This window comes from Aedes aegypti, chromosome 3, assembly GCF_002204515.2.
Source record: "Aedes aegypti strain LVP_AGWG chromosome 3, AaegL5.0 Primary Assembly, whole genome shotgun sequence".
NCBI classification, from domain to species: Eukaryota; Metazoa; Arthropoda; class Insecta; order Diptera; family Culicidae; genus Aedes; species Aedes aegypti.
This window is the reverse complement of record NC_035109.1, coordinates 171,452,119-171,474,745: the sequence shown is the minus strand read 5'-3', so window position 1 is coordinate 171,474,745 and position 22,627 is coordinate 171,452,119. Positions and strand designations below refer to the sequence as shown.

At 38.9% G+C, this 22,627-nt stretch overlaps 1 protein-coding gene across 1 annotated transcript; it reads right to left on the bottom strand.

The window, feature by feature from the left end:
- Nucleotides 1–4,396: 4,396 nt before the first annotated feature.
- Nucleotides 4,397–16,849, bottom strand: LOC5568650 (sodium-coupled monocarboxylate transporter 1). The gene is made up of 7 exons (XM_001652434.2): nucleotides 16,230–16,849; nucleotides 15,938–16,163; nucleotides 13,754–13,805; nucleotides 5,821–5,888; nucleotides 5,590–5,744; nucleotides 4,907–5,537; nucleotides 4,397–4,852 (listed from the first exon to the last, which is right to left on the bottom strand). The coding sequence occupies exons 1-7, from the start codon at nucleotides 16,466–16,468 to the stop codon at nucleotides 4,448–4,450; spliced, it is 1,776 nt and encodes a 591-aa protein (XP_001652484.1). The 5' UTR covers nucleotides 16,469–16,849; the 3' UTR covers nucleotides 4,397–4,447.
- Between the last annotated feature and the right edge of the window lie 5,778 nt (nucleotides 16,850–22,627).

Here is a 22,627-nt window from a genome sequence, read left to right as displayed (position 1 = left end):
AAGGCAGCTGACTGCCTTACTACTTCTATTATGGTGGCTTATAATGAAAGCTGTCCAATAAAGGTACGCTCTACTAGTAGAGATGTTCCTTGGTAGAATGATAGATTAGATAAACTAAGAAGAAATGCTCTAGTTTACGAGCATTCGGGCAAAACGTACATCGAACTGGTCTCAGTATAGAGAGGCCTTAACCAATTACAACATAGAGATAAGAAGATCAAAGCGGAAAAATTGGAGACACATGTGTGAAAGCATAGATAGTACTCCTGAGACTGCAAGACTTCAAAAGGTTCTTTCTAAAGACCATACCAACGATCTCGGAACACTTAAAAAGAACGACGGGTCATTTACTGAAAATACACAAGAAACTCTAGAATTAATGATGGAAACTCATTTTCCAGGGTCACTACCATGTTCATCTGATCAAACTAGCACATTTAGCTTATCAAATGGATCGGATATGTCCAATGAAGAAGCTTCAGATCTAGCGGATCATATATTTACATATTCTAAGATAGAATGGGCATTGGACACTTTTGATCCATTTAAAACCCCAGGATTAGATGGAATTTTTCCAATACACTTGCAGAAGTGCAAGGAAAAAAATATTCCTACCCTGCTGACCCTATTCAAGTGCAGCTTTCTATTAAGGTATATTCCAACCAAATGGAGACAAGTCCGAGTGGTGTTTATACCCAAAGTAAATAAAAAGGATAAAACATTGCCGAAATCATTTAGGCCAATAAGTCTTACGTCCACATTTTTAAAATTAATGGAGAAATTAATTGATGAGTATATTAAATCAGATATAATTAAGCATAAACCGTTAAATAGAGCTCAATTTGCCTATCAGACTGGCAAATCCACGACAACGGCTCTCCATTCCTTAGTTACAAAAATAGAGAAAACTTTTGATTACAAAGAACTACTTTTGGCAGAGCCATGAGAAGTCGGGGTTTTTCAAAAAGTATTATTGATTGGATAGAAGAGATGCTGTCAAAAAGAGAGATATCAGCATATCTTGGTGATTCAGTTGTAAGGGTAAGAGCTGTTCAAGGCTGTCCCCAAGGCGGAGTTATCTCTCCCCTCCTCTGGTCCCTAGTTGTTGATGATCTTCTTATAAAACTGCAGCATCAAGGGTTTGAAGTAATTGGATTCGCGGATGATATCATCATTATTGTTCGTGGAAAATATGATGCAATCGTTTCTGATCGAATGCAATCTGCGTTGAGCTACACTTTAAGGTGGTGCCAAAATGAAGGGTTAAACGTTAACCCTAACAAAACCACAATTGTACCGTTTACTAAAAGACGCAAAATCTCCATATCGAGTCTAAAACTAGGAGATGTTAGACTGTCTCTGTCTTCAGAAGTAAAATTTCTTGGAGTTATCTTAGATAGTAAGCTCAGTTTTAACAGACATGTTGAACAACAGATAGAAAAAGCAAGAAATGCTTTCTGGGACTACAAAAGAACTTTTGGTAGAAAATGGGGACTAAAACCAAGGATGATACTTTGGATTTATACAGCCATTGTGAGACCGACTATTACATATGCATCTGTTATTTGGTGGGAAAAAACCAAACAAATCTCAACTCAATCCAAATTGAACAAGCTGCAAAGATTGGCTACAGCTGCATTAACTGGGGCGATGCGTAGCACTCCTTCTAAAGCTTTGGACGCAATGTTGAATCTACCTCCTTTGCAAGATTTTATACAAATGGATGCTGTTAAAAATGCTTCACGACTCAGAAGGTCCTCTACTATTAATGATAGCGATCTCAAAGGACATATGAGCATCGTAAAAACATTAAATATAAATCCAATATTTTCAATAAGCGAAGATTGCATGATGAAGCGAAACTTTTTCGATCATCTCTTTTGTGTTCCTGATATAACTCGTCAGGACTGGGAAGTGGGACAACCGAACTTCCGTTCTGGCTCAACAATCTTTTTTACAGATGGCTCGAAGCAAGATAACCTTGTTGGTGCGGGAATATCTGGCCCGGGAGTAAACGTTTCACTACCACTAGGTTGTTGGCCAACAGTTTTTCAGGCGGAAATTTTTGCCATCTTAGAATGTGCCGACATCTGTCTAAAAAGGCGCTATAAAAATGCTAATATCTGTATTTGTTCGGACAGTAAAGCAGCTCTCAATGCTTTAAAGTCGAACGTTTATACATCTAAACTGGTCTAGGAATGCACCATGCTACTGCAGCAGTTGTCCTGTCGCAATAAGGTCAATCTTTATTGGGTTCCTGGTCATTGCGGAATAGAAGGGAACGAGAAAGCTGATCAGCTAGCTAAAATAGGGTCATCCACTCAATTTATTGGACCTGAGCCTTATTTTGGAATAGCTCCATGTGGTTTTAAACTAGAATTAAAGAATTTAGAAAGGACAAAGATAAAACTTACCTGGACCAATACATCCGATTCCCGTCAGGCGAAACGATTCATAGAACCGGACGCCAGAAAAACACTAAGGTTAATAAACTTGAATAAACATGAGTTAAGTACTTATACTGGACTAATCACAGGTCACTGTCCTAGTAAATACCACTTAAAAATAATTGGAAAGTTGCAGGAGGATAAGTGTCGCTTCTGCAAGTTGGAGAGTAAGAGCTCTGAACATTTAATGTGCGAGTGTGTTGCACTTTACCGTAAGCGTTGTAGATATCTTGAAAAAGGTTTATTAGAGCCTTGGGAAATCTGGAGCTCTCATCCCAAACAGGTACTAAGTTTTATACGAAATGCAGTACCTGATTGGGATACACGCCAACTGATGGGTGGATAGTCACTTCTTATAGTGATGAGTCCTCTCATCGCGGCAAAAACAAAGAGGATGACACCACAAAAGATCAAATAAATGGTCGCAGTGGTAATATGTCCCCGACACTGGAAAAAAAAATACCATAAAGGTATCTATACTTTAACTTGAAAGTATTATCGGATGAAAATATCGATACCAACAAAATATTGAATCAAAAATATCCATACCTACTTGAATCATATGAGTAATTTTTTTCAAGAGAAAAACAATGAACAAAATGATTTCGATAATCATTTTTCAAAAGGTTGAACTGTAGATTTAATTATATAATAAAAATACTTTCAAACAAAAATTATCAATATTTTTGGGAATTTCTCGCGTTGTGGTTGCACCAGTCTTTACAAAATTGTACATTATAAAGTATCTGTTCGATTCAAGTAGTTTTTTTCAGGATACCTACTTGGTATCGCTCTAAAAAGTATCGATTCCAATTTTACTTGGTATCGAATAAAAAGTATCGAGTATTCATCGATTCATCCATACTCCAGAGCACCTAACACAGGTTCAGCCAGGGCCCTTTCAGTGACATTTCTGTTTTATGAGTAAAACAATCCGCCCTACGTCTCAATCTTCATTAATTCTAATTAGCATATCAATAAACGAAGAAAAACTCGGTACCATCTGATCTGGCCACTCCAGAGAAAGTGACACAGGTTACACGAAGCCCTTTTTGGAGAAATTCCGTTTTTGACCATTTTGACCAAACCATACAATGCAGAAACCTGAATCTTCAGGACGAACAGGACATACTGTTAAACATACGCGTTATGTTTAACCCACTGTGGTAATGAGCTACAGGCTCTCATTACGCTCATACGTTTTGCAGTGCCCTGTTTATGGCGTTGTTTGAACCCACTGCGATTTTCTCTCTTCATTGATCCCACCGCTTTTTCCTCCCATCTTTCCCATTCCTGTCCTTCCCCATCGGGTAGATGATAAAATAGGCTCAAATATGGCGATGGCACAAATCTCTCAATTAACAGAGAACGTACCTCTAGAGCCAGCTTTCTGATATCTGATACGACATAAATTTGTGAAACCACATCTCCCCTCTAAATGCCTCATCATTTATGCACGATCCCTAGAGAGATAACGCTTGGCAGCAAGAATTGAATAACTCTACTGAAGGTAGATGGACCTATCGCTTGATTCGCACAGCCTAGCTTATCGAAGCCATCTTCTGACATCTAATCATGAGTTTCAAGCTTCTTCTTCTTTCTGGCGTTACGTCCCCACTGGGACAAAGCCTGCTTCTCAGCTTAGTGTTCTTATGAGCACTTCCACAGTTATTAACTGAGAGCTTACTATGCCAATGACCATTTTTGCATGCGTATATCGTGTGGCAGGTACGAAGATACTCTATGCCCTGGGAAGTCGAGAAAATTGCCAACCCGAAAAGATCCTCGACCGGTGGGATTCGAACCCACGACCCTCAGCTTGGTCGTGCTGAATAGCTGCGCGTTTACCGCTACGGCTATCTGGGCCCCAGCTAGTTTCAAGCTGTTTTACCTAAATAGAATATACCGTAAAATAATGAATTTCACAAATTCTGCGGTACACGACAGCATTAGGTTTCATAGCAATTCAATTTTATTTGTTCTTAAAGGTTTGCTCTTATCTACAGTTTAGTGTCAACTTTTTCGAAACTATGAACGACGGCAGTGATAGGGGTGGGTTGCTTAGGAAAAACTGTGTTCCTCAAAAAAGGAGCCACTAACAGTGGGTCCATTTCGGAAAGCTTTTGTCGCCCAAAGATGAAGCTGTAAATTAAACCTGAAACAGCCGTACTGCTAACTCCAATCAATGTGTAATACAGAAATGATACGTGGTGGATGGATTTGTCTACTATAATGTGATTCGAACCATTTACTGTCTCTGTGATATTACTGAAAGCGTATGTACAGCCATCAACTGACAGGGGTTTTGTGGGATGCGAAATCTCCTTCATAGCAATAGATATTTGTGCACGGATGACTATATATGACATAGTCAACAAGCCTGTGCAAGTTCCAGCAAGAGCACTCTGAAAAACGATATTTTGAATTATATTTTTATAGTTTAAAAACACAAAAACTACCTTCGCGTTGATCCAAGGAAGTAGCATGCCCATAAGAAACACTCCCAGCAATGGTCCCAACGATATCGGAACCAAACTCATCGAAAGTTGAAGAACCGTGCCAAGTTTCTCTACAATCAACACAAGAGCAACTGCAATGACACCGAACAGTAGCACCGTTCCTCTCATCAGATAACGGGTTTGGCGCTCCGTCAGTTCACTTCCCATAAACGGCTTAACAAAGTCCTCCAGGACAACTGCTGCCAAAGAATTCAATCCAGTCGATAGAGAGCTCAGGGAAGCGCTGAAAATTCCTGAAATGAAAAGTCCCGCCATTCCGGGATAATCTCCAAAAACTTTCATCACCAAAATAGGCAACAGTTGATCCTTCTCCTTTGCCAGCTTGGTTGTCAAGGGGTCACAGTCGTGAAATGTAGCGTAGATTAGTAAACCATTGTAGAAGCAGGTCATCATCAGACAAATCATTCCAACCGTGAAGAGAATCAATGCCTTACGAGCATCGGCTAGAGATGGCAGCGAGAGATACCTCTGGATCATCATTTGGTGAATCGAGTTTTTTGCTATCCAAAATGAACCACCGCCGAAGAAAATAGCCCAAATTGTAGTGCGTTCTGTGGGGTCTAAATTAAAGCTGAAAAAATACGTGTTAAAACTTGAGATACTTGGGAAAGATCTCTACCTACTTGGGTGGCTCAATTCTTCCGCTAGCTAAATTTCGTTCGATCAATACTCCCAGTCCACCGATGTCGGCTGTTCCCTTCAAAACTATCAAAATAAGAGCCCCCACCATGACAATGGTCTGCACTACATCTGTCCAAACGACTGCCTTTATGCCACCCTGAAAATCAGGACCATGCAATATGAATTCTAACTGTATGTCCGTATTACAATCACATGAAATAGCTCATACTTACAACGCTCGTGTAAAAGATGCATACTGTACACACAACGGAGGTAATAAAGTGAACGTTAACACCTGAAACTAAAGTTAAAGAATAAAGAACGATGTTTAAAAAAAAACAAAATCTACTGGAAATTTTGGTTGTTTTTTATACAACTCAATGTAGCTACATGAAAAAAAATAGAACTTTTTTAAATGAGCTAGACTTCAAATATAGTTGAGATTTCAGTACATTTCGAGACGGGGTTGGTGGTCTAAGCGCCACTGCTTCTGCTTTATAAGCAGAAGATCATGGATTCAATCCCAGGCCCGCCCCTTCCTCGTAACTTGTAGTTGTGTCTCTCATATGCTTCTATCTTCCACTATTAAACTATTCGTTTATAGCAATCGCTAGAACCAGTTACGGTATTTCTTCGGGGAGCGGCTAGTGCATATACAGTCGACTCTCCACATCTCGATGTTCTACATCTCGATATCTCTCTCTCTATGTCGATGATTTCATAAGTCCCTTCAGTCTGCATACATTTTCACTCTCCATATCTCGATATCCTCCTTATCTCGATATCCCCATACCGTTCTGATTCAAATTCCGAACAGCTTCATATTCCGGACACTCAACTTTGTATGGAAAAGGTTTCAATTGAAATATTTAAAAATTTTCTGTTCAAAAGCTTCCAATTTAGAGACTTGTTTGAATAAGCTTTTCGCATAGCAATCAATGAAAATTTGCAATGCTCAACTAGTTCTGACGTTTTTCTAACAGCTTGTAGTGTTTAATCAACGATTCAACATTTCTTACTTTTCACGAGCTGTCCGGAAATCAAATCAAAGCGTCCGGAATAAGTAGCAAAAGTGAAGTGGTGTTCGGATTAAGAATCATGAAGAAAGTACGCATTTCTATTTATTTATATTTGTTTAAGTTGTGGAATTCAAATCTTCACCTACCATTCGAAAAGTAAGTGTTTTGATAGCATGATTACGCTGAGATGTCATATAGCATTGTTTACTTTATATGCATTTAGATGGCTTATACTTCAAACAGGCCTTAAGTGTCCGTAATATGAATCAAAACGTGTGTTTCTGTTGATTTTACGTTCTCAATTTTCTCTCCGTATGTCGATATGACCAATATTGAAGGTTACTAGACCAAAGTTTTGGGATTCAAAACAAATTAAAATTAAAATGTCGTCTGTTTGTATATTACTTTCTTGGCAACGGAGTGTTTTTGAATCTAGTATTCATAAAAAAAAAGTTCTTTGTCTCGATCTCTCCCTATCTCGATGGTCCCATCGATATCGAGATGTGGAGAGGCGACTGTAGCACTTAACACATACAGGTCGGACTCGATTATCCGGAGGCTCGATTATCCGGGGACTCGATTATCCGGGATTCGATTATCCGGAATTTTAGACTCGATTATCCGGAATGTGTTTTCTGATGTTCTTTTTTCAGTTTTTATGCATAAATCTGAGATAATTTGGTATTGCAATATACAATATGAATGGTTTTGCAGGTTGGAACGTATTTAAGAAAAGGGGATTTTGAAAAATTGTTTTTTGTGTATGCTGGTCAAAATTTTCTTGTAAAGACCCCTGCTGTTCCTAGAAAAAAATTCTGGCTACGGCAAAGTATCATATATATAAAACAACGAAAAAAGATAATATTTAAGTTGTTTAGTCAAAAATAACAATTTATTTCATAGTGATTCGATTATCCGGAGGATTCGATTATCCGGAGTGAAAAAAAATCGATACTCCGGATAATCGAGTCCGACCTGTATAGCATAAGTAACGTAAGCAAACTGTTTCTCCTAGCCGACCCTAACAATGTTATAGGCAACCAGCCTCGGTATGGCTAAACCTCAGATTTCTTAAGAGATTGTTACGAGAATAATCAAAAGGACTCTTCCAGAATTCCACCAGAGATTCCTCCTGCTGTTTCTCCAAAGAATTCTTCATTTTATTTATTCAGAGCTCCTTCAAGGATTTCTTCAAGGCAATTTCTCAAGAATTTTTTGTTGGAAAATTCCACCATGAAATAATTTAGGGATATCTTTTTTTGAGGACTCTTCAAATGATTTCAATAGTTCCTTCAACTAGACATAGTGCAGACATTTTTCAGAAATTTATCAACGGATTCTTTCAGGGTACTCTACCTGGAACTGCTCCAGAGTTCCACCTGGAATTCCTCCAAGAATTTCTTCTCCAAAGAACTCCACTAGGGATTTTTCATTACAGTCCTGTTGAGATGTTTTAAGGAATTTGTCCATAGATTCCCTCAGGAACCTCTCCAGAAGTTTCTTCAGAAATTTCTCAATGATCTTCTTCTTGGCATTAACGTCCTCACTGGGACAGAGCCTGCTTCTCAGCTTAGTGTTATCATGAGCATTTCCACAGTTATTAACTGAGAGCTTTCTTTGCCTAAACTGCCATTTTTGCATTCGTCTATCGTGTGGCAGGTACAATGATACTCTATGCCCAGGGAAGTCAAAAAAATTTCCAAAAGAAAAGATCCTGGACCGACCGGGATTCGAACCCAGACACCATCGGCATGGCTTTGCTTTGTAGCCGCGGACTCTAACCACACGGCTAAGAAAAGCCCCAATGATCTCTAGGGAAGTATTGTCAGGAAATAATTAAAAGATAATGTTGAAAACTTCTTTAGGCACTCAAGTGTTTCCTTGAAATATTTCCTAAAAGATTCCACCACGAAATAACTCAGATATTTTCTAAAAATTCCTCAAAGGATACATGCAGAAATTTCTCCACAGATTCGACCAGAAATTCTTCCTATGATTTTCGAAAAGATTTCTCGAGGGTTCTATCTAAGATTCCTCTAAGGTTCTATCAAGGAATGCTCCAGGAATTCCTACTACAATTTCTCCAGGAATTCCTCTGGAAAATCCTTCCCAAGTAATAGCTCTAGGAAAATTTCGCCGCAAAATAATCCAGAGATCATTTTGAAAACTCCTCCAAGGATTTCAGTAATTATTCTAAAAATTTTACCTTGACATAATATTTCAGATAATTTTTAAAAACTTCTAAAAGGATTTCTCCAGAGACTCTAAAATTCTTCCACAGATTTCTCCAGAGATTCCTCCAAAAAATACCGAAAGGACTCTACGAGCGTTCCATCAGGGAGTCCTGAAATTTCTCAAGGGATTCTTCTACAGAATTCCTTCAAGAATTCGTCTAGAAGCTGATTCAGCGATTTTTCAAGAAATTTCTCTAGTCAAATTTCACCGCCTAATAATTCAGAGATTATTTTCGAAATCTTTTGATTCAGTAATTCCTTCAAAGATTTCACCTTGACATAATTAAGATATTTTCTCGAAATTTCTCCAAGGATTCTTTCGAGAACTCCCCCTGGAATTCCTCTAGAATCTCACCAGAATTCCTGCAGAGATTCTTCTATGATTTACACCTTCAATTTGTCCAGGGATTTCTTAAAAGGATATTCCAGGCATTTCTCCTGGAAATTTTTCAGTGATTCCTTCATGAATTTTTTCTATTTCTATTTCCGGTTATTCCAGTAATTACTTCAAGGTTTTCTTCAAAGAATTCACCAAGAAATAATAACCCGGAATTCCTCCAGAGAATACTCCAGAAATTATACCAAAGATTCATCCAGCAAAAATACCCGTAGAGATTCCTCTAGGGATTCACCAATGATTTTATCAGGAATTCCCCATGTAAATGAACCTCTATTGAACCTCTACACTATTCCTCAATAAAATCCTTCAGGGAAAGGAATTCTTCTCGAAAACTTCTTCAGGGATTATACTACTTTCTCTAAGGATTTTCTTAAAAGTTTTCTCCAAGAAATATTTCCTGCACAGACTTCTTTATGAATCCCCTACAGAAACAATTCAGGCATTTCAGTATTATGTATCTGTCCAGGGTACATTGTTTCTGTATGGGGTTTAATAAGGAAATCTGTGAAGGAATCTCTTCCCAGACAACCAGAATGTAAATGTAACGAAATCACCTTTTGCATTATGCGATGCTCAAATGTGCTAAGACTCCGTATAAGATGTCGTCAAAAAGCATTATGCGTACATACAAATGTGGAGGCAATATATGTGCATAATTTATATGATGAAAATTGACATACAATGCGAGTGTGCAGATTTTATAACGAATTAATCTGTAACCTTTTACAACTTAGTTTATGATAGCAAAGTTGATTTGCTACGGATTGATTCGACTTCCTTTGAACGTTTAGACGGAACGAAATAAAATGCACTGATAAACACAGAAAACTAGCATTCTATGCGAGGAAATTCATCAATCAAATGATTTCATTCACCATGTTGTGCGGGTGTGATGTAATTTGCACATGTAAACGACTTTTTGCGTAAATTGTTCTGGTTGTCTGGGTTTGAGAATTGTTTGAAGACATCTTTGGATGAATTACTGGAGGTTTTTTTTTTTCAATTCTTCGAAATATTTCTGGGAAATATTTGAAATATTTCTAGGAATTCGAAGATTTCTCCTGGACATATATCTGAATTCAATTTTTACCAAATCCTTCAAGGATTCGTCCAGAGATTCCTCCGAGAATTCTCCATGGCATTCCTTCAGAGTTCCTCAAGGGATTCCTCCAGGAATTCTTTCTACAATTTTTCTAGGTATTCCTCCACGTATTCTTTTAGGAGTTTGTCCTAGGATTTTCTCAGGAATTACTCCAAAACCTCTTTCAGAGAGTTCTTAACGAATTTCCTTAGGAATATTTCAACAGTAAATGATTCAATGATTCTTTCCAAAACTCTTCCAGAGAATGTAGTAAATCCTTCAGAGAATTTCTTCGGAAATTTCTCTACGAAACATTTTAGATATTTTCAAAAAGGACTTAGACTCTTCTTGGAACTCTTCCAAGAAATCCCAAAGGGACTTCACAGGGTTTTTTTAGGCATTTCTCCACAGAATTCCTTTAACTCATTCGGGAATTTGTCCAAAAATTGCTCCTCCATAGATTTCACCTTGACATTTTCCAGAAATTTCTTCATAGATTTTCTCCAGAGATTCTTCAAGGGGTTCCTCCGAGAATTCTCTGGAATTTTTTCTAGGATTCCATCCGAAATTTCTTCATAAGTTACTTAATGTTTATCTCATGACATTTCTCCAAGATCATTCCGTCAAAGAATAAAAGATATTTTCGAGAATTTCTACATGGATTCCAGAATTTATTTCAAGGATTTCTTCAAGTATTCCACCCAGAAAGAAATTCAGACATTTTCCAGAAATTCCTCCAGGAACACCTCCGGAGACTTCTCCGAGAATTACCCCTGGCATTTCTCCCAGAGTTTCCCCAGTAGTTCTTCTTCTTCTTGGTATTAACGTCCTCACTGGGACAGAGCCTGCTTCTCAGCTTAGTGTTCTTAAGAGCACTTCCACAGTTGCTAACTGGGGGGACGGACCTGGTGTAGGGGTTAGAACACACGCCTCTCACGCCGCGGACCTGGGATCGAATCCCATCCCCGAGATAGTCACTAAAAAATTCCGTGACGACTTCCTTCGGAAGGGAAGTAAAGCCGTTGGTCCCGAGATGAACTAGCCCAGGGCTAAAAATCTCGTTAATAAAGATAGAAAAAAAAAGTTGCTAACTGAGAGCTTTCTTTGCCATAGTTGCCATTTTCGCATTCGTATATCGTATGGCAGGTACGATAATACTCTATGCCCAGAGAAGTCAAGGAAGTGTTCATTACGAGAAGATCCTGGACCGACCGGGAATCGAACCCAGACACTTTCAGCATGGCTTTGCTTTGTAGCCGCGGAATCTAACCACTCGGTTAAGGAAAGCCCCAGTAGTTCCGCCGGGGATTTCTTCAGTAAACACTTCACAATTTGTCCAGAAAATTACTTCAACGGTTCCACCAGAGAACGGTCTTCCTCAAAGTTTATCAATGGTACTCTTTCAGAAATTCTTCAAGGGCTTCATTCAAAAATTTCTTCAAGGATTTTACCAGCTATTCTTTAAGAAATTCCACTTTAATCTCGCCATATAATTTCGCTGAAAGTTGTATAAACAGTGGTCTTTTGCCAAACCCACTAAAGATAAATTCAGTAATCCCACCAATAACCTCAGGAACTCCAACAGAAATATTTCCAGCAATTTCATCATGGATTCTTCCAGAAATTATACCTGGGGATCTTTCAGAAACTCCACCAGTAAAACCTTCATCATTTCTGCTAGTAATTTTTATGGAATTCTGGCAGTAATTTCTCCAGGAATTTCGCTAAAAATTCCTCTCAGGAATCCTTTCAGGAATTGTTCTATGCAAACTGCCAGAGATTTCTCCAGGAAACCCGCAAAGTATTCTTCAAGAACGTCACTGAAGGATTCCTACAGAAATTCATATAAGGATTTCACTATCAATTGTATCAGGGATTCCTCCAGAAGTGCCACCAGATATTCCTGAAGAAATTCTACAAGGTATTCCTCTAAAAGTTCCACCAGGGATTCCTTAAGATATTTTCCAAGATATTCGACAAGGTTTTTCTTCAATAATTCTGTAAAGGATTGGTCCAGTACTTTAACCTGAGATTGCTTTAAGAATTCCATCAGTGATTTTTTTTAATTCTTCCCTAGTTTCCACAGGAGTTTTACCATGAATTCCAACACGATTTTTTTTCATTGATTCTTCTGAGAGTTCCACCAGGAATTGCTCCAGAAATAGCACCATAATTCAGATACCGTCTATGGTCTTTTTCAGAAATAAATCTTTAAGTTTTTCTGGATTTTTCACCGTAACTTCTCCAAGAACTCGTTCAGTAATTGCCGTTTAGAATCCGATTCCCTACCAGATGTTACACTTAAAATATTCTGCCAGGAAATCTTCAAGCCGTTACTTCTATAATCTTTCAGCAGTTTCTGAGTTGCTGAGATTTCTTCAAAAGTAACTTCATAGTTTTCTCTAAGAACTACTTTTTAAATTCCCTCATTAATTCCTGTAGGCAATACTTGTTGGAAGTCTTTAAGGAATTTCCCCAGGGATTCCTCGTGGGTTTCAAACACTGCCCATAAACGCATAATTGTCCCAAGAGAATAGGAAATCCAGCAAACATGGGACTGACATGCGTTTATGGACAGTACAGTTCCTCGTCTTGGAGGCTAGTTTTTGTTTTGCTTCTTGGAAATCTATCAGAAATTGCTTTAAAAATACCTTTCATATTGCTTCTCCTGGGAGAAGTCTTAAAACAATTATAAGAGAAACTCTTGGATGATTCCAAAATGGATTGAAGTTTCTTCTTCGATTTTTCTTGGGCTCCCTCGAAAAAAAATCCAAAAATTCATGTAGCATTTCTAGAGGTAAATATGTAAATCCGTGCGAAAAATTATGGATGTTTTGTTGCAGAACTTTCTACAGGAAGCCTAAGATGAATCCACGAAAGGAAACCCTGAAGATCCTTAGGAGAAAATCTGTTGATGAATTCCTGGAAATCACTTAGAAATCGTTGGAAAAAATATATGAACAACAGTGAACAAAAACAAGGAATACATGAAGAAGTCCCTAGAGAATTCTTTAGAAATCCCTAGAGGAATTCTCCAAACAATTTCTGAGACAATTACAGCAAGAATTTATGAAGTCATCCTTGGAAAGGCTGGAATTGCCTTGAACTTCCCAATTTAATTGTTCATAACTTATTTTCTTTTTAAGTGCCCATATCGCGATGCATGGTTTCATGTTCGAAGATTGAATGATGAAGAAGAATTAGCCTTAAGGTGAATATAAAACAAAATCAGATCTAGAAATTTCAAATGCACAAGTCTTACCACCAATCGATCACGCTGAAAAATGGATCTATTGATTATTTCCTGGTGATGACTAATAGATTAAATTTTCATAGCAGAACACTGTACGGATTTAAAATGTGTGCTCTAAACCATTTCGTTTCATTTAAACAAAATGGAATAACGACAATTTAATAAAATGAAACACTTACCTTGATTGAATGCTAATGCTGGAACGAATATCACTATGGGTAGATGTAACAGCTGTAAAACAAATATAATTAAAATAAGAGACTATTATGTATTGACAACCATAGGTTCACAACTCATTTCATTTATGTAGAATTTAAAAACACCGACGTAGGATAAACAATTATTTTTTTCAGGATGAAAGAATTTTCAATTAATAACGACCAAACCAGAGCTTTTGTTGTTCTTTCCAATTTTCGTGCATTTACCCCACTCATAGGTAAAGCAGAATCAACTGTATCTTAATCGCTTTCAAACAGAAGTCGAAATCTCGAAAAATTATTCAAATAGTCTCAAGTCAAAAAAGTGAATAAACTTACTTTATTGATCCTACGTGTTTCGCAGGCGAAATTCCACATGTTCCGCTCCTACCCAACTAGATTTTTCACTTTTAGAACGTTTAATTTCCGGATTTACAAAACGACGAAAGTAAGATTTTCAACTTTCGCAACCTAATCACTACTTTCGCCGCCCCGCTGTATAGCTTAGCTTAGCTTAGCTTAGCTTAGACTGACTACACATATCAATGGTTGCTATTCCGTGATTGACCGAAGTCAGTGAAAATGCACAAAGAATCAACTAGAAGTTCGGCTGGGATTGGCCATAATCTTCTTCAGTGTGCATAATTCAGTGCCTCTATTTATACAGGGTCAATAACGGCGCCGGCCACGTCCTTGCAGTCAGGTGGGATTGGGGGAAGGAATGTTAGTGTGTAACCTTTGCTTTTTGGAGACCGTGTTTGCCTCTGCATCTCCACAAAGGTTACTGGGAGGGATGGTTGTTAATGGGGAGGATCGTTGGGTCATAGGATTCACTTTGATAAGCGATTAGACCATGATAAACAATGATTTGTGAGATATATACATGCTTATACGTAAATATAATATTTTCATTTGATATGAACAATTTCTATGTAGAGGAAAATTATGCCGACACTTGAGGTGACGAACCATTCAAAGTTTGTTGAACAAATACCTAAATGTAACATTCCTACATTTGTCAGGACGACAGCATGTGTTATTATATTTTACTCATTTGAAAAGAAACAAAAAACTCGATTGGTGGGGACATCATAGAACACTCTTATTATTATGCCGACACTTACAGTGGCGAACCATCCAAAGTTTGTTGAATAAAGTTAACCTTTCGCAAGTCTACACTTGTAGTGTCGAACCATTCAAAGTTTTTTTAATTACAAAAATAAAGGTATATAAGAGGTGTTCTGAAAAAAAAATGTTAAACATAAATAAATCATGAATCAGAGTTTGTGTCGACACTCACAGTGACGAACCATCCATAGTTTGTTGAAAAATCATATTTACATCCCACCATTGTAACGATTCAATGTGCAGTCATACATATTTTATAGATTAGAAATAGTAGCATGAAACGAGCTCACCAATTGATCCGTTATCCTTGACTGAGCAGCCACAATCCACTTTCGGCTTCACTCGTTTGCTCGGCTATAAAAAAGCACTCAGGAAAAAAAATAAGCGCGCGACCGAAAAAGAATAAAAAAAAAAAACTGTTCGGGCTTTCTTGACGCACTGCCCAGGAGCAAGCGTCAAGGTCGAAGGATCAAACAGAACTCTACTTTCGCCGCCCCGCTGTATAGAGAGACAAAGTGACTTAAACACGAATAAAAACAAAACACTACTTGAGCCGATTTTACACTGGTAGAAAAACGTCGAAAGTAACTGTATGAAACGGCTTATCATTTTGTTATAATTATTTTTGTTGAAAATAATAGAAACTACCTAGTTTTTGAACGCGATCTGTATGTATGCAAAATTTGAGCGATGTATACGGCGAAAAAATATTAAAAAGGTGATTCATTTTAAAACAGTTTTAGAAGACAGGTTGTGATTCTTCTCAATTAGTTTTCTTAAAACCGTATGAAAGTTACTTACGTCGATTTGAAAAAGTAATCGAGAAATGTGTTTGTGATGGACTGGAGAAGCATCAACTTACAAAGCATGCTCCGCATTTTTCACAAGGTAGTCTAGATTTTTTTCGATTTCTAATACAAAATATAATGATGAAATTGTTATGTTTATATCAACTCAAAATAGATGAAAAAACTAGTTCTACGTATTCTCAAGTTGTAACATTACGGTTGTCCTGTGTGCACGCCTAAAAACACTTACTGTTGCTACTGTAAACAGCACCGACCCCAGCAAACGTATTCTTCTATCGAATCTCATCTGTAAATATTCATACACCGACGTTATTTGAAGTCCTTGGAACACGGGCAAGAAAATAAAATACATTGCGACACACATTGCTATGATCCCGGAGAATATGTACGCAAACTGCATCCCATATAAATACGTTTCGGTAGACGCACCCATAAGTGCGATTCCGGAAATGAAACTGAAATCGTTGAAATTCAAGGTAGAATACTAAGAAAATAAGAACGCACTACAAAATCTCTGTTACCTTGCCACCAACGACATTGCCACCGGAAAAATCTTCATTCGTCTTCCTCCAACCAGATAGTCGAGTGCTTCCGAACCCCGACGGAGACTTTGGCGTCTGGCATGCTTGGTATGATCCTTCCACCCAAACAGAATTCCGATGCCAATACACACCACCAGCATTCCGCAGAACACCACATAATCGACAAGCCCAAAGCGTTGAAGCGATCGGCTAATATCTTGAACATTTAAGCCTTCCATCGTAATCGATCTCGTTTATACACGTAATTACATCAAGCCTATGAAAGCACTCAAATCACCCGATGCTGTTGTTACACTGCCGTGTTCTGGATAAACTGATTCAGCGAAAAATTTCCGGACAAGTTGCTCAACTCAGCTGGATGTTTTCGCAAATGGTTCAAATTTATGGACGGATTAATGCGTCATGTACCTATTGTGACGCTGTACAGTGTACACTGATAAAAGAAAGCGCCCAGCATCCCGCTTGTGAATCTTCAACCTTTTCCATTACGATGTAAGCTCACGTGTTTTTTTTTGCTAAATATAGTTAATGGGGGCTCAAAAGGCGAAACTCGGTGAACTGATATGCCACGGATACTAGTGGAGAAATCGTTTGAAGCGACGAAAGAGATGAAAGGCAATTACATTAACTCCGGAAGAAAATGTTTGTTTAAGAAATTATACAAAAATATTGTCATTTATTTCTGTTAGTTTAAGAAGTAATACAAACTAAAAAAAAACATGAAGAAGTCACGTGTAGGATGATCATAGTCATTTTGAATTGAATTGAGGATATTTGTTAGGATTATGAACATTCGAAAATAAGGGTATGCGAAATACCGAATGATTCCGTCAAACACGCTTCGAAACGAAATTCCGCGGAATTGCACGGAACTCAGACAAGACTTAGGATTAGCTTACTATTCTTATCAAGCACATATTGAAAGCTCAAATTCTAAAAGTCAATAATAGGCACGTACTTATGACCATCGTGGAAGGGAAGGATTGTTAGTTAGACAACCATTGTCAGTTAGCATTCAACTTCCATGCCGAGCAGTCGTATTTCTCGATGGAAGCCTCACACAAGCTATTGATATTGTTTTCCGATCTTGTTCCATCATCGTTTCGCGTTTTGTGCTCGCCGTTCATGGTGTCGATTCCTGTACTGGGCCTTCAATATGAACAAGGCACTCGGCTGCGCCTTCGTGAAGGTTGTTAACCTCGAGCTTGTGCAGAAAATCGTTGCTGAACACGATAACAAGAATGAAACCGAGGTAAATGGCAAAGTCTACAAACTACGGATCACGCTTGAGGACGGATCCGTGGAGGTCAAGTTGACCGATCTCTCCGACGATATTTCGAACGAGCAGATATCTGAGTTTCTCAGCAGCTACGGAGAAGTTCTCTCTGTCACCGAACAGCTATGGGACAGCAAATACCGCTTTGCTGGTCTTCCGACCGGTACTCGTATTGCTCGCATGATTGTGAAACGCAACATTCAAAGCTACGTCACCATAGATAGACAAGCTACAAATGTTGTTTATTTCGGGCAGTTACAGACGTGCCACAACTGTGGAGAGTTTGTGCACAATGGCATCTCTTGCGTACAAAACAAGAAATTGCTTGTTCAAAAGACTAACGCCAACGTGGCCAAACATTCCGAGACCCTTCCCAGCACTGTGAAAGTCGTTGCCACAAAAACCAAAATGCCGTTTGCCAAACTATTTGGAGTGAATTCCAAAAAGGCAAATTGTCACGGACCACCTCCATCGAGCAAGAGAGCCGCCGCAGCCTGCTTCCCCGATGGCATCACTTTCAGAAACCGTCAACAGATCCTCATATCCGAACGACTGTATCGCAAAATGAACCTTCAACAAGCCGAAAACCTCCACGTCAAGCGAGTGACGGTAATGCAACCAACAATTCTTCTACTTCGACAAGCAAGCGTCGTAGTGGTCGTTTCGTAGGGAAAAAGCTGCGACAAAACTACGAAGACGAAGCAGACGAAGAGATGGTTACCCAGATCTAATGGCTTTCCACAGTTATAATATCGCATCGATAAACATCAACACCATCACCAATCCAACCAAACTCAATGCCCTAAGCACATTTCTTCGTAACTCGGAGATAAACATCGCTTTTCTGCAGGAAGTGGAGAACGAGCAGCTCATCTTGCCAGGCTATAACGTCGTGTGCAATGTTGAGCAGACTAGAAAGAGCACGTCCATACCGTGCGAGTGCAAAATACAACTCCCTGCAATGTATACGCGCCGTCCGGTACTGCCTTTCGTGCTGAGAGAGAACGTTTCTACGACAGCACACTCAGCACACTAGCCTACTATCTCCGTCACCCCACGGAACACACAGTGATAGCCGGCGATTTCAACTGTGTCTTGCGACAGTGCGATGCGACAGGAACCAAATCCAGCCCCCCTCTCCTCAGAATCGTTCAGCAACTGCAGCTTCTCGACATTCGGGAAAAAGTGTATCCCAATATGCCTGGATACACGTACGTTACGCATAATTCATCATCCCGCCTTGACAGAATTTACGTCACTCAGAGCCTACAGAACTATGTGAGATCAGCATGTTTACAGGGCCCATTCACAAATTTCATAACGCTGAAAGGGGTGGGTGGGTGTCCTCAGGATGTTACAGTTCATACAAAAATCGAAAAATATTCATACAAAATGCGTTACGAGGGGGTGGGTGGGTGTCAAAAATGGTCATTTTTGGTGTTATGAAGTTTGTGAATAAACCCGACATGTCTGCTCATTCTCAGACCACAAGGCTTTGACTGCGCGAATTTGTCTTCCATACCTTGGTAGAGAAGCTGGCCGTGGTTTTTGGTCTCTACGTCCGCATCTGCTATCAACAGAAAACATTATTGAATTTCGCACGCGTTGGCAATATTGGACCCGCCAACGGAGAAATTTCTTTTCCTGGATGCAATGGCGGATCTCCTGTGCAAAGCCCAAGATAAAATCTTTCTTCCGCTGGAAATCAAAGACAGTTTTTAATGAATTCCATCGACAGCACCAACAGCTTTACAGCGAACTGCGACAAGCATACGACGCGTACTATATGCATCCAGAAATGCTATCAACAATCAACCGGATGAAGGCGCAAATGTTGACACTGGAGCAGTGTTTGGATTTCGATCAGAATAAGCCGATCGAGCAAAATAGGAGAACTTTCGACATCGCGCCTGCTCGTAAGCGGATACCATTCCCAATTGAGAGATCGGTTCGGCAGGGAGATCCACTCTCAATGCATCTTTTCGTGCTATATCTTCACTCTCTCATCAAGCGACTCGAAGAGGTAGGGGGACCCGATCTTGTAGTAGCATATGCCGATGACGTGTCGGTGATTTCAACGTGTAGCGAAAGGTTGGAGCGCATGAGAGTAACGTTTCATCGTTTGGAGCGTGTCTCTGGGGCTCGGCTGAGCTTGGCGAAATCCTCGTCAATGTTGGTTGGTTACACCGATGTCATGCCACTCACAGTGTCGTGGTTACGGAACGCTAAGGCAGCGTCTATTTATTACGTAACGCTAAAATTGAAAATATTCGACCCCCCCCCCCCCTCCGTAACGCTTTTTGTATGGAAAATTTAAAATTTTTGTATGAGCGATAACGCTTCAGCCTACTCCCCCTCCCCCTAGAGCGTAACGTAATTTGTGGATGCCGCCGAACACCATTCGGATTTTGGGAGTGATATTTGCCAACTCCGTTCGGCTGCTGAACAAGCTGGCTTCAACACTCGCTCCGAGTGCTGCACATACGGCAAAATTAACGTCGACGATGGGATCATTCCTATGGCGTGGTATTCCAGCGAGAGTTCCTTGTGCGCAACAAGGAATCTGGCGGTTTGAAGTTGCATCTTCCTGCTTTCAAATGTAGAACGCTGCTACTGAACCGTCATATGCGTGATATCGATTTCCTTCCTTTTTACATGCACAGCAAACTGTCCATGTTTAAAATATATCCTTTCGACTAGTCCCACACTCCCTCCGCAAATGGCATTCATAACGTGGACATCGAACAAACTGAACAGCCCAAAATTTCTCGCGAGCACCCAACCAATAACTGGCGACAAATTTGGGTCAATATTTCGATGCGTCAGCTAGTCTCAAATCAGCGTAGCGCACTTTTCCTTTTAGTGAACGCGAAAATCGAACACCGAAAACTGATGTACCGTATCATCAGGACTGACGGAGATATTTCTCGATTACTTTTTCAAATCGACGTAAGTAACTTTCATACGGTTTTGAGAAAACTAATTGGGAAGAATCACTACCTGTCTTCAAAAACTGTTTTAAAATGAGTCAGCTTTTTAACATTTTTTCGCCATGAACATCGCTCAGATTTTGCATACAATCAGATCGCGTTCAAAACCTAGGTAGTTTCTATTATTTTCAACAAAAATTATAACAAAATGATAAGCCGTTCAATACAGTTACTTTCGACGTTTTTCTACCAGTGTAAAATCGGCTCAAGTAGTGTTTTGTTTTGGTTAGTGGTTAAGTCACTTTGTCTCTCTATACAGCGGGGCGGAGAAAGTAGTGGTTAGGTTGCGAAAGTTGAAAATCTTACTTTCGTCGTTTCGTAATTCCGGAAATTAAACGTTCTAAAAGTGAATAAGTTGGGTAGGAGCGGAACATGTGGAATTTCGTCTGCGAACACGTAGGATCAATAAAGCATATCAAGATGCAAGAAAATTAATATATTGCAAACAGGGATTGAATCCTGAGAAAATTGAGAGAATCTCTTACGTATCGCTCTCTGTAACTATAATAACATGCTGCACATTATGAGAGACTTTTTATCGTATACTGCTACAACTTTGATCAGATTGGGGGGATAGCGGTGCATGATAAAACCCCTCTAAACAAGCTCCAAACCTGGGGGACACTATTGCTATTGGATGTTTGTGGATTGTTCATCGTGCCAGTAAAGAAAAACACCTATCCCCAACGGTAAACGAGTGAGAAAAATGAATTTTATCACCGCTCTCTCTTTGGGGCTCTCGCTCGCTGCTTCCATTTATCAGACTTGTTACACCTTGCGATACAATGACGATCGTGGACCGCAACAGATGGGATGTTTTTCTTTGCTTGCTTTGATCGTCTTTCACACTCAAATGAGAGCGAATTCTGCAATGCCTGATTGCAAATGTTCATCAAATATGTCTTCTTCATTATGCAATTTAATAATGTTATAGACATAGGCTCATTAGAATTTTAAATTCAACTTGTACAAATAATTATTATGTAATATTTGTTTTACGCTGAATACAAATAAACAAATTTAACCAGTAAAAAAATTGTTACTGGAGACCGAATGATTTTCTGCATCTCCACAGATGTCATGGATCTGGGAGTCACCTATGGTTGATGATGCGATTCGTGATATATTCACGCCTTGTGTGACAAACCACTGCAGTGTCAGTGCACTGTCTGGTTGTTTAGATTGGCACTCTTGAAATTTTGAGGTTGGATTCATTTTCACTTTAAACGAGGAAGATGGGTACATTATTTTTTATAAATAAAAAATAAGCGTTGTTTATTCATGCCTTCCCCTTCTGCACGATCCTCAATTAAAAAAAAAACGATTTTTATTTCGGATTGTTCAATATTGATCACTTATTATTACAAGTATCTGATACAAAATACTTTTACAGTACTGAGAACCGACATCAAAAATCACAAATGAGTTATATTTCTGATGCATGCATTTATTATTTTTATTTTGATGATGGTTACTGATTTAGGTCCAAATTTGTTGGGGTATTAAGGGTGATTCGAAATGGAAAACCACAACGTTAAACGTTAAACGTTAAAAAATACGTTGTAGTAATATCTTTTTTATTCAATTCCAATTTTAACTTGTAGTATTGTTCCTTTCTTCTTACCTGTTTGTTTGAATGTGTTAACTGTAAAGTAATTAGTATCGTGAAATCTGTAAAAATCTTCAATGTAATCCGTCTAGACTAGCCCGTCTGGCAAGCCTTTTTGTCGTTTAAAAGTGGCGAACTCGCCAAGGGCGAAAAGCCACTCAAATAAAGATAAATATTAATAGAAGGTTTGTAAGCGTTTCAAAAATGCTTAAATCGTATCAATTATAATATAAAGCCTCAAATGTTCTCAGTTCAAATGAAAACAGCTCTTACATGAAGTGTCATACTAGTTTTCTTTAGTTTTGCATTCGTTTCGCCTAACCGATTAACATAAATTATGATATTTTGTTTAGTACGGTCGATGTACCAATAGCCGCATAGCTAAGAACAAATATTCGTATAAAATCGAAAAATAACGACAGGCACACTTTACACCAGCCAGCCACTTAAGTTTGACGAAAAATACACACTAAATTTTCATAAAAAAAATTGCCCAAAACCG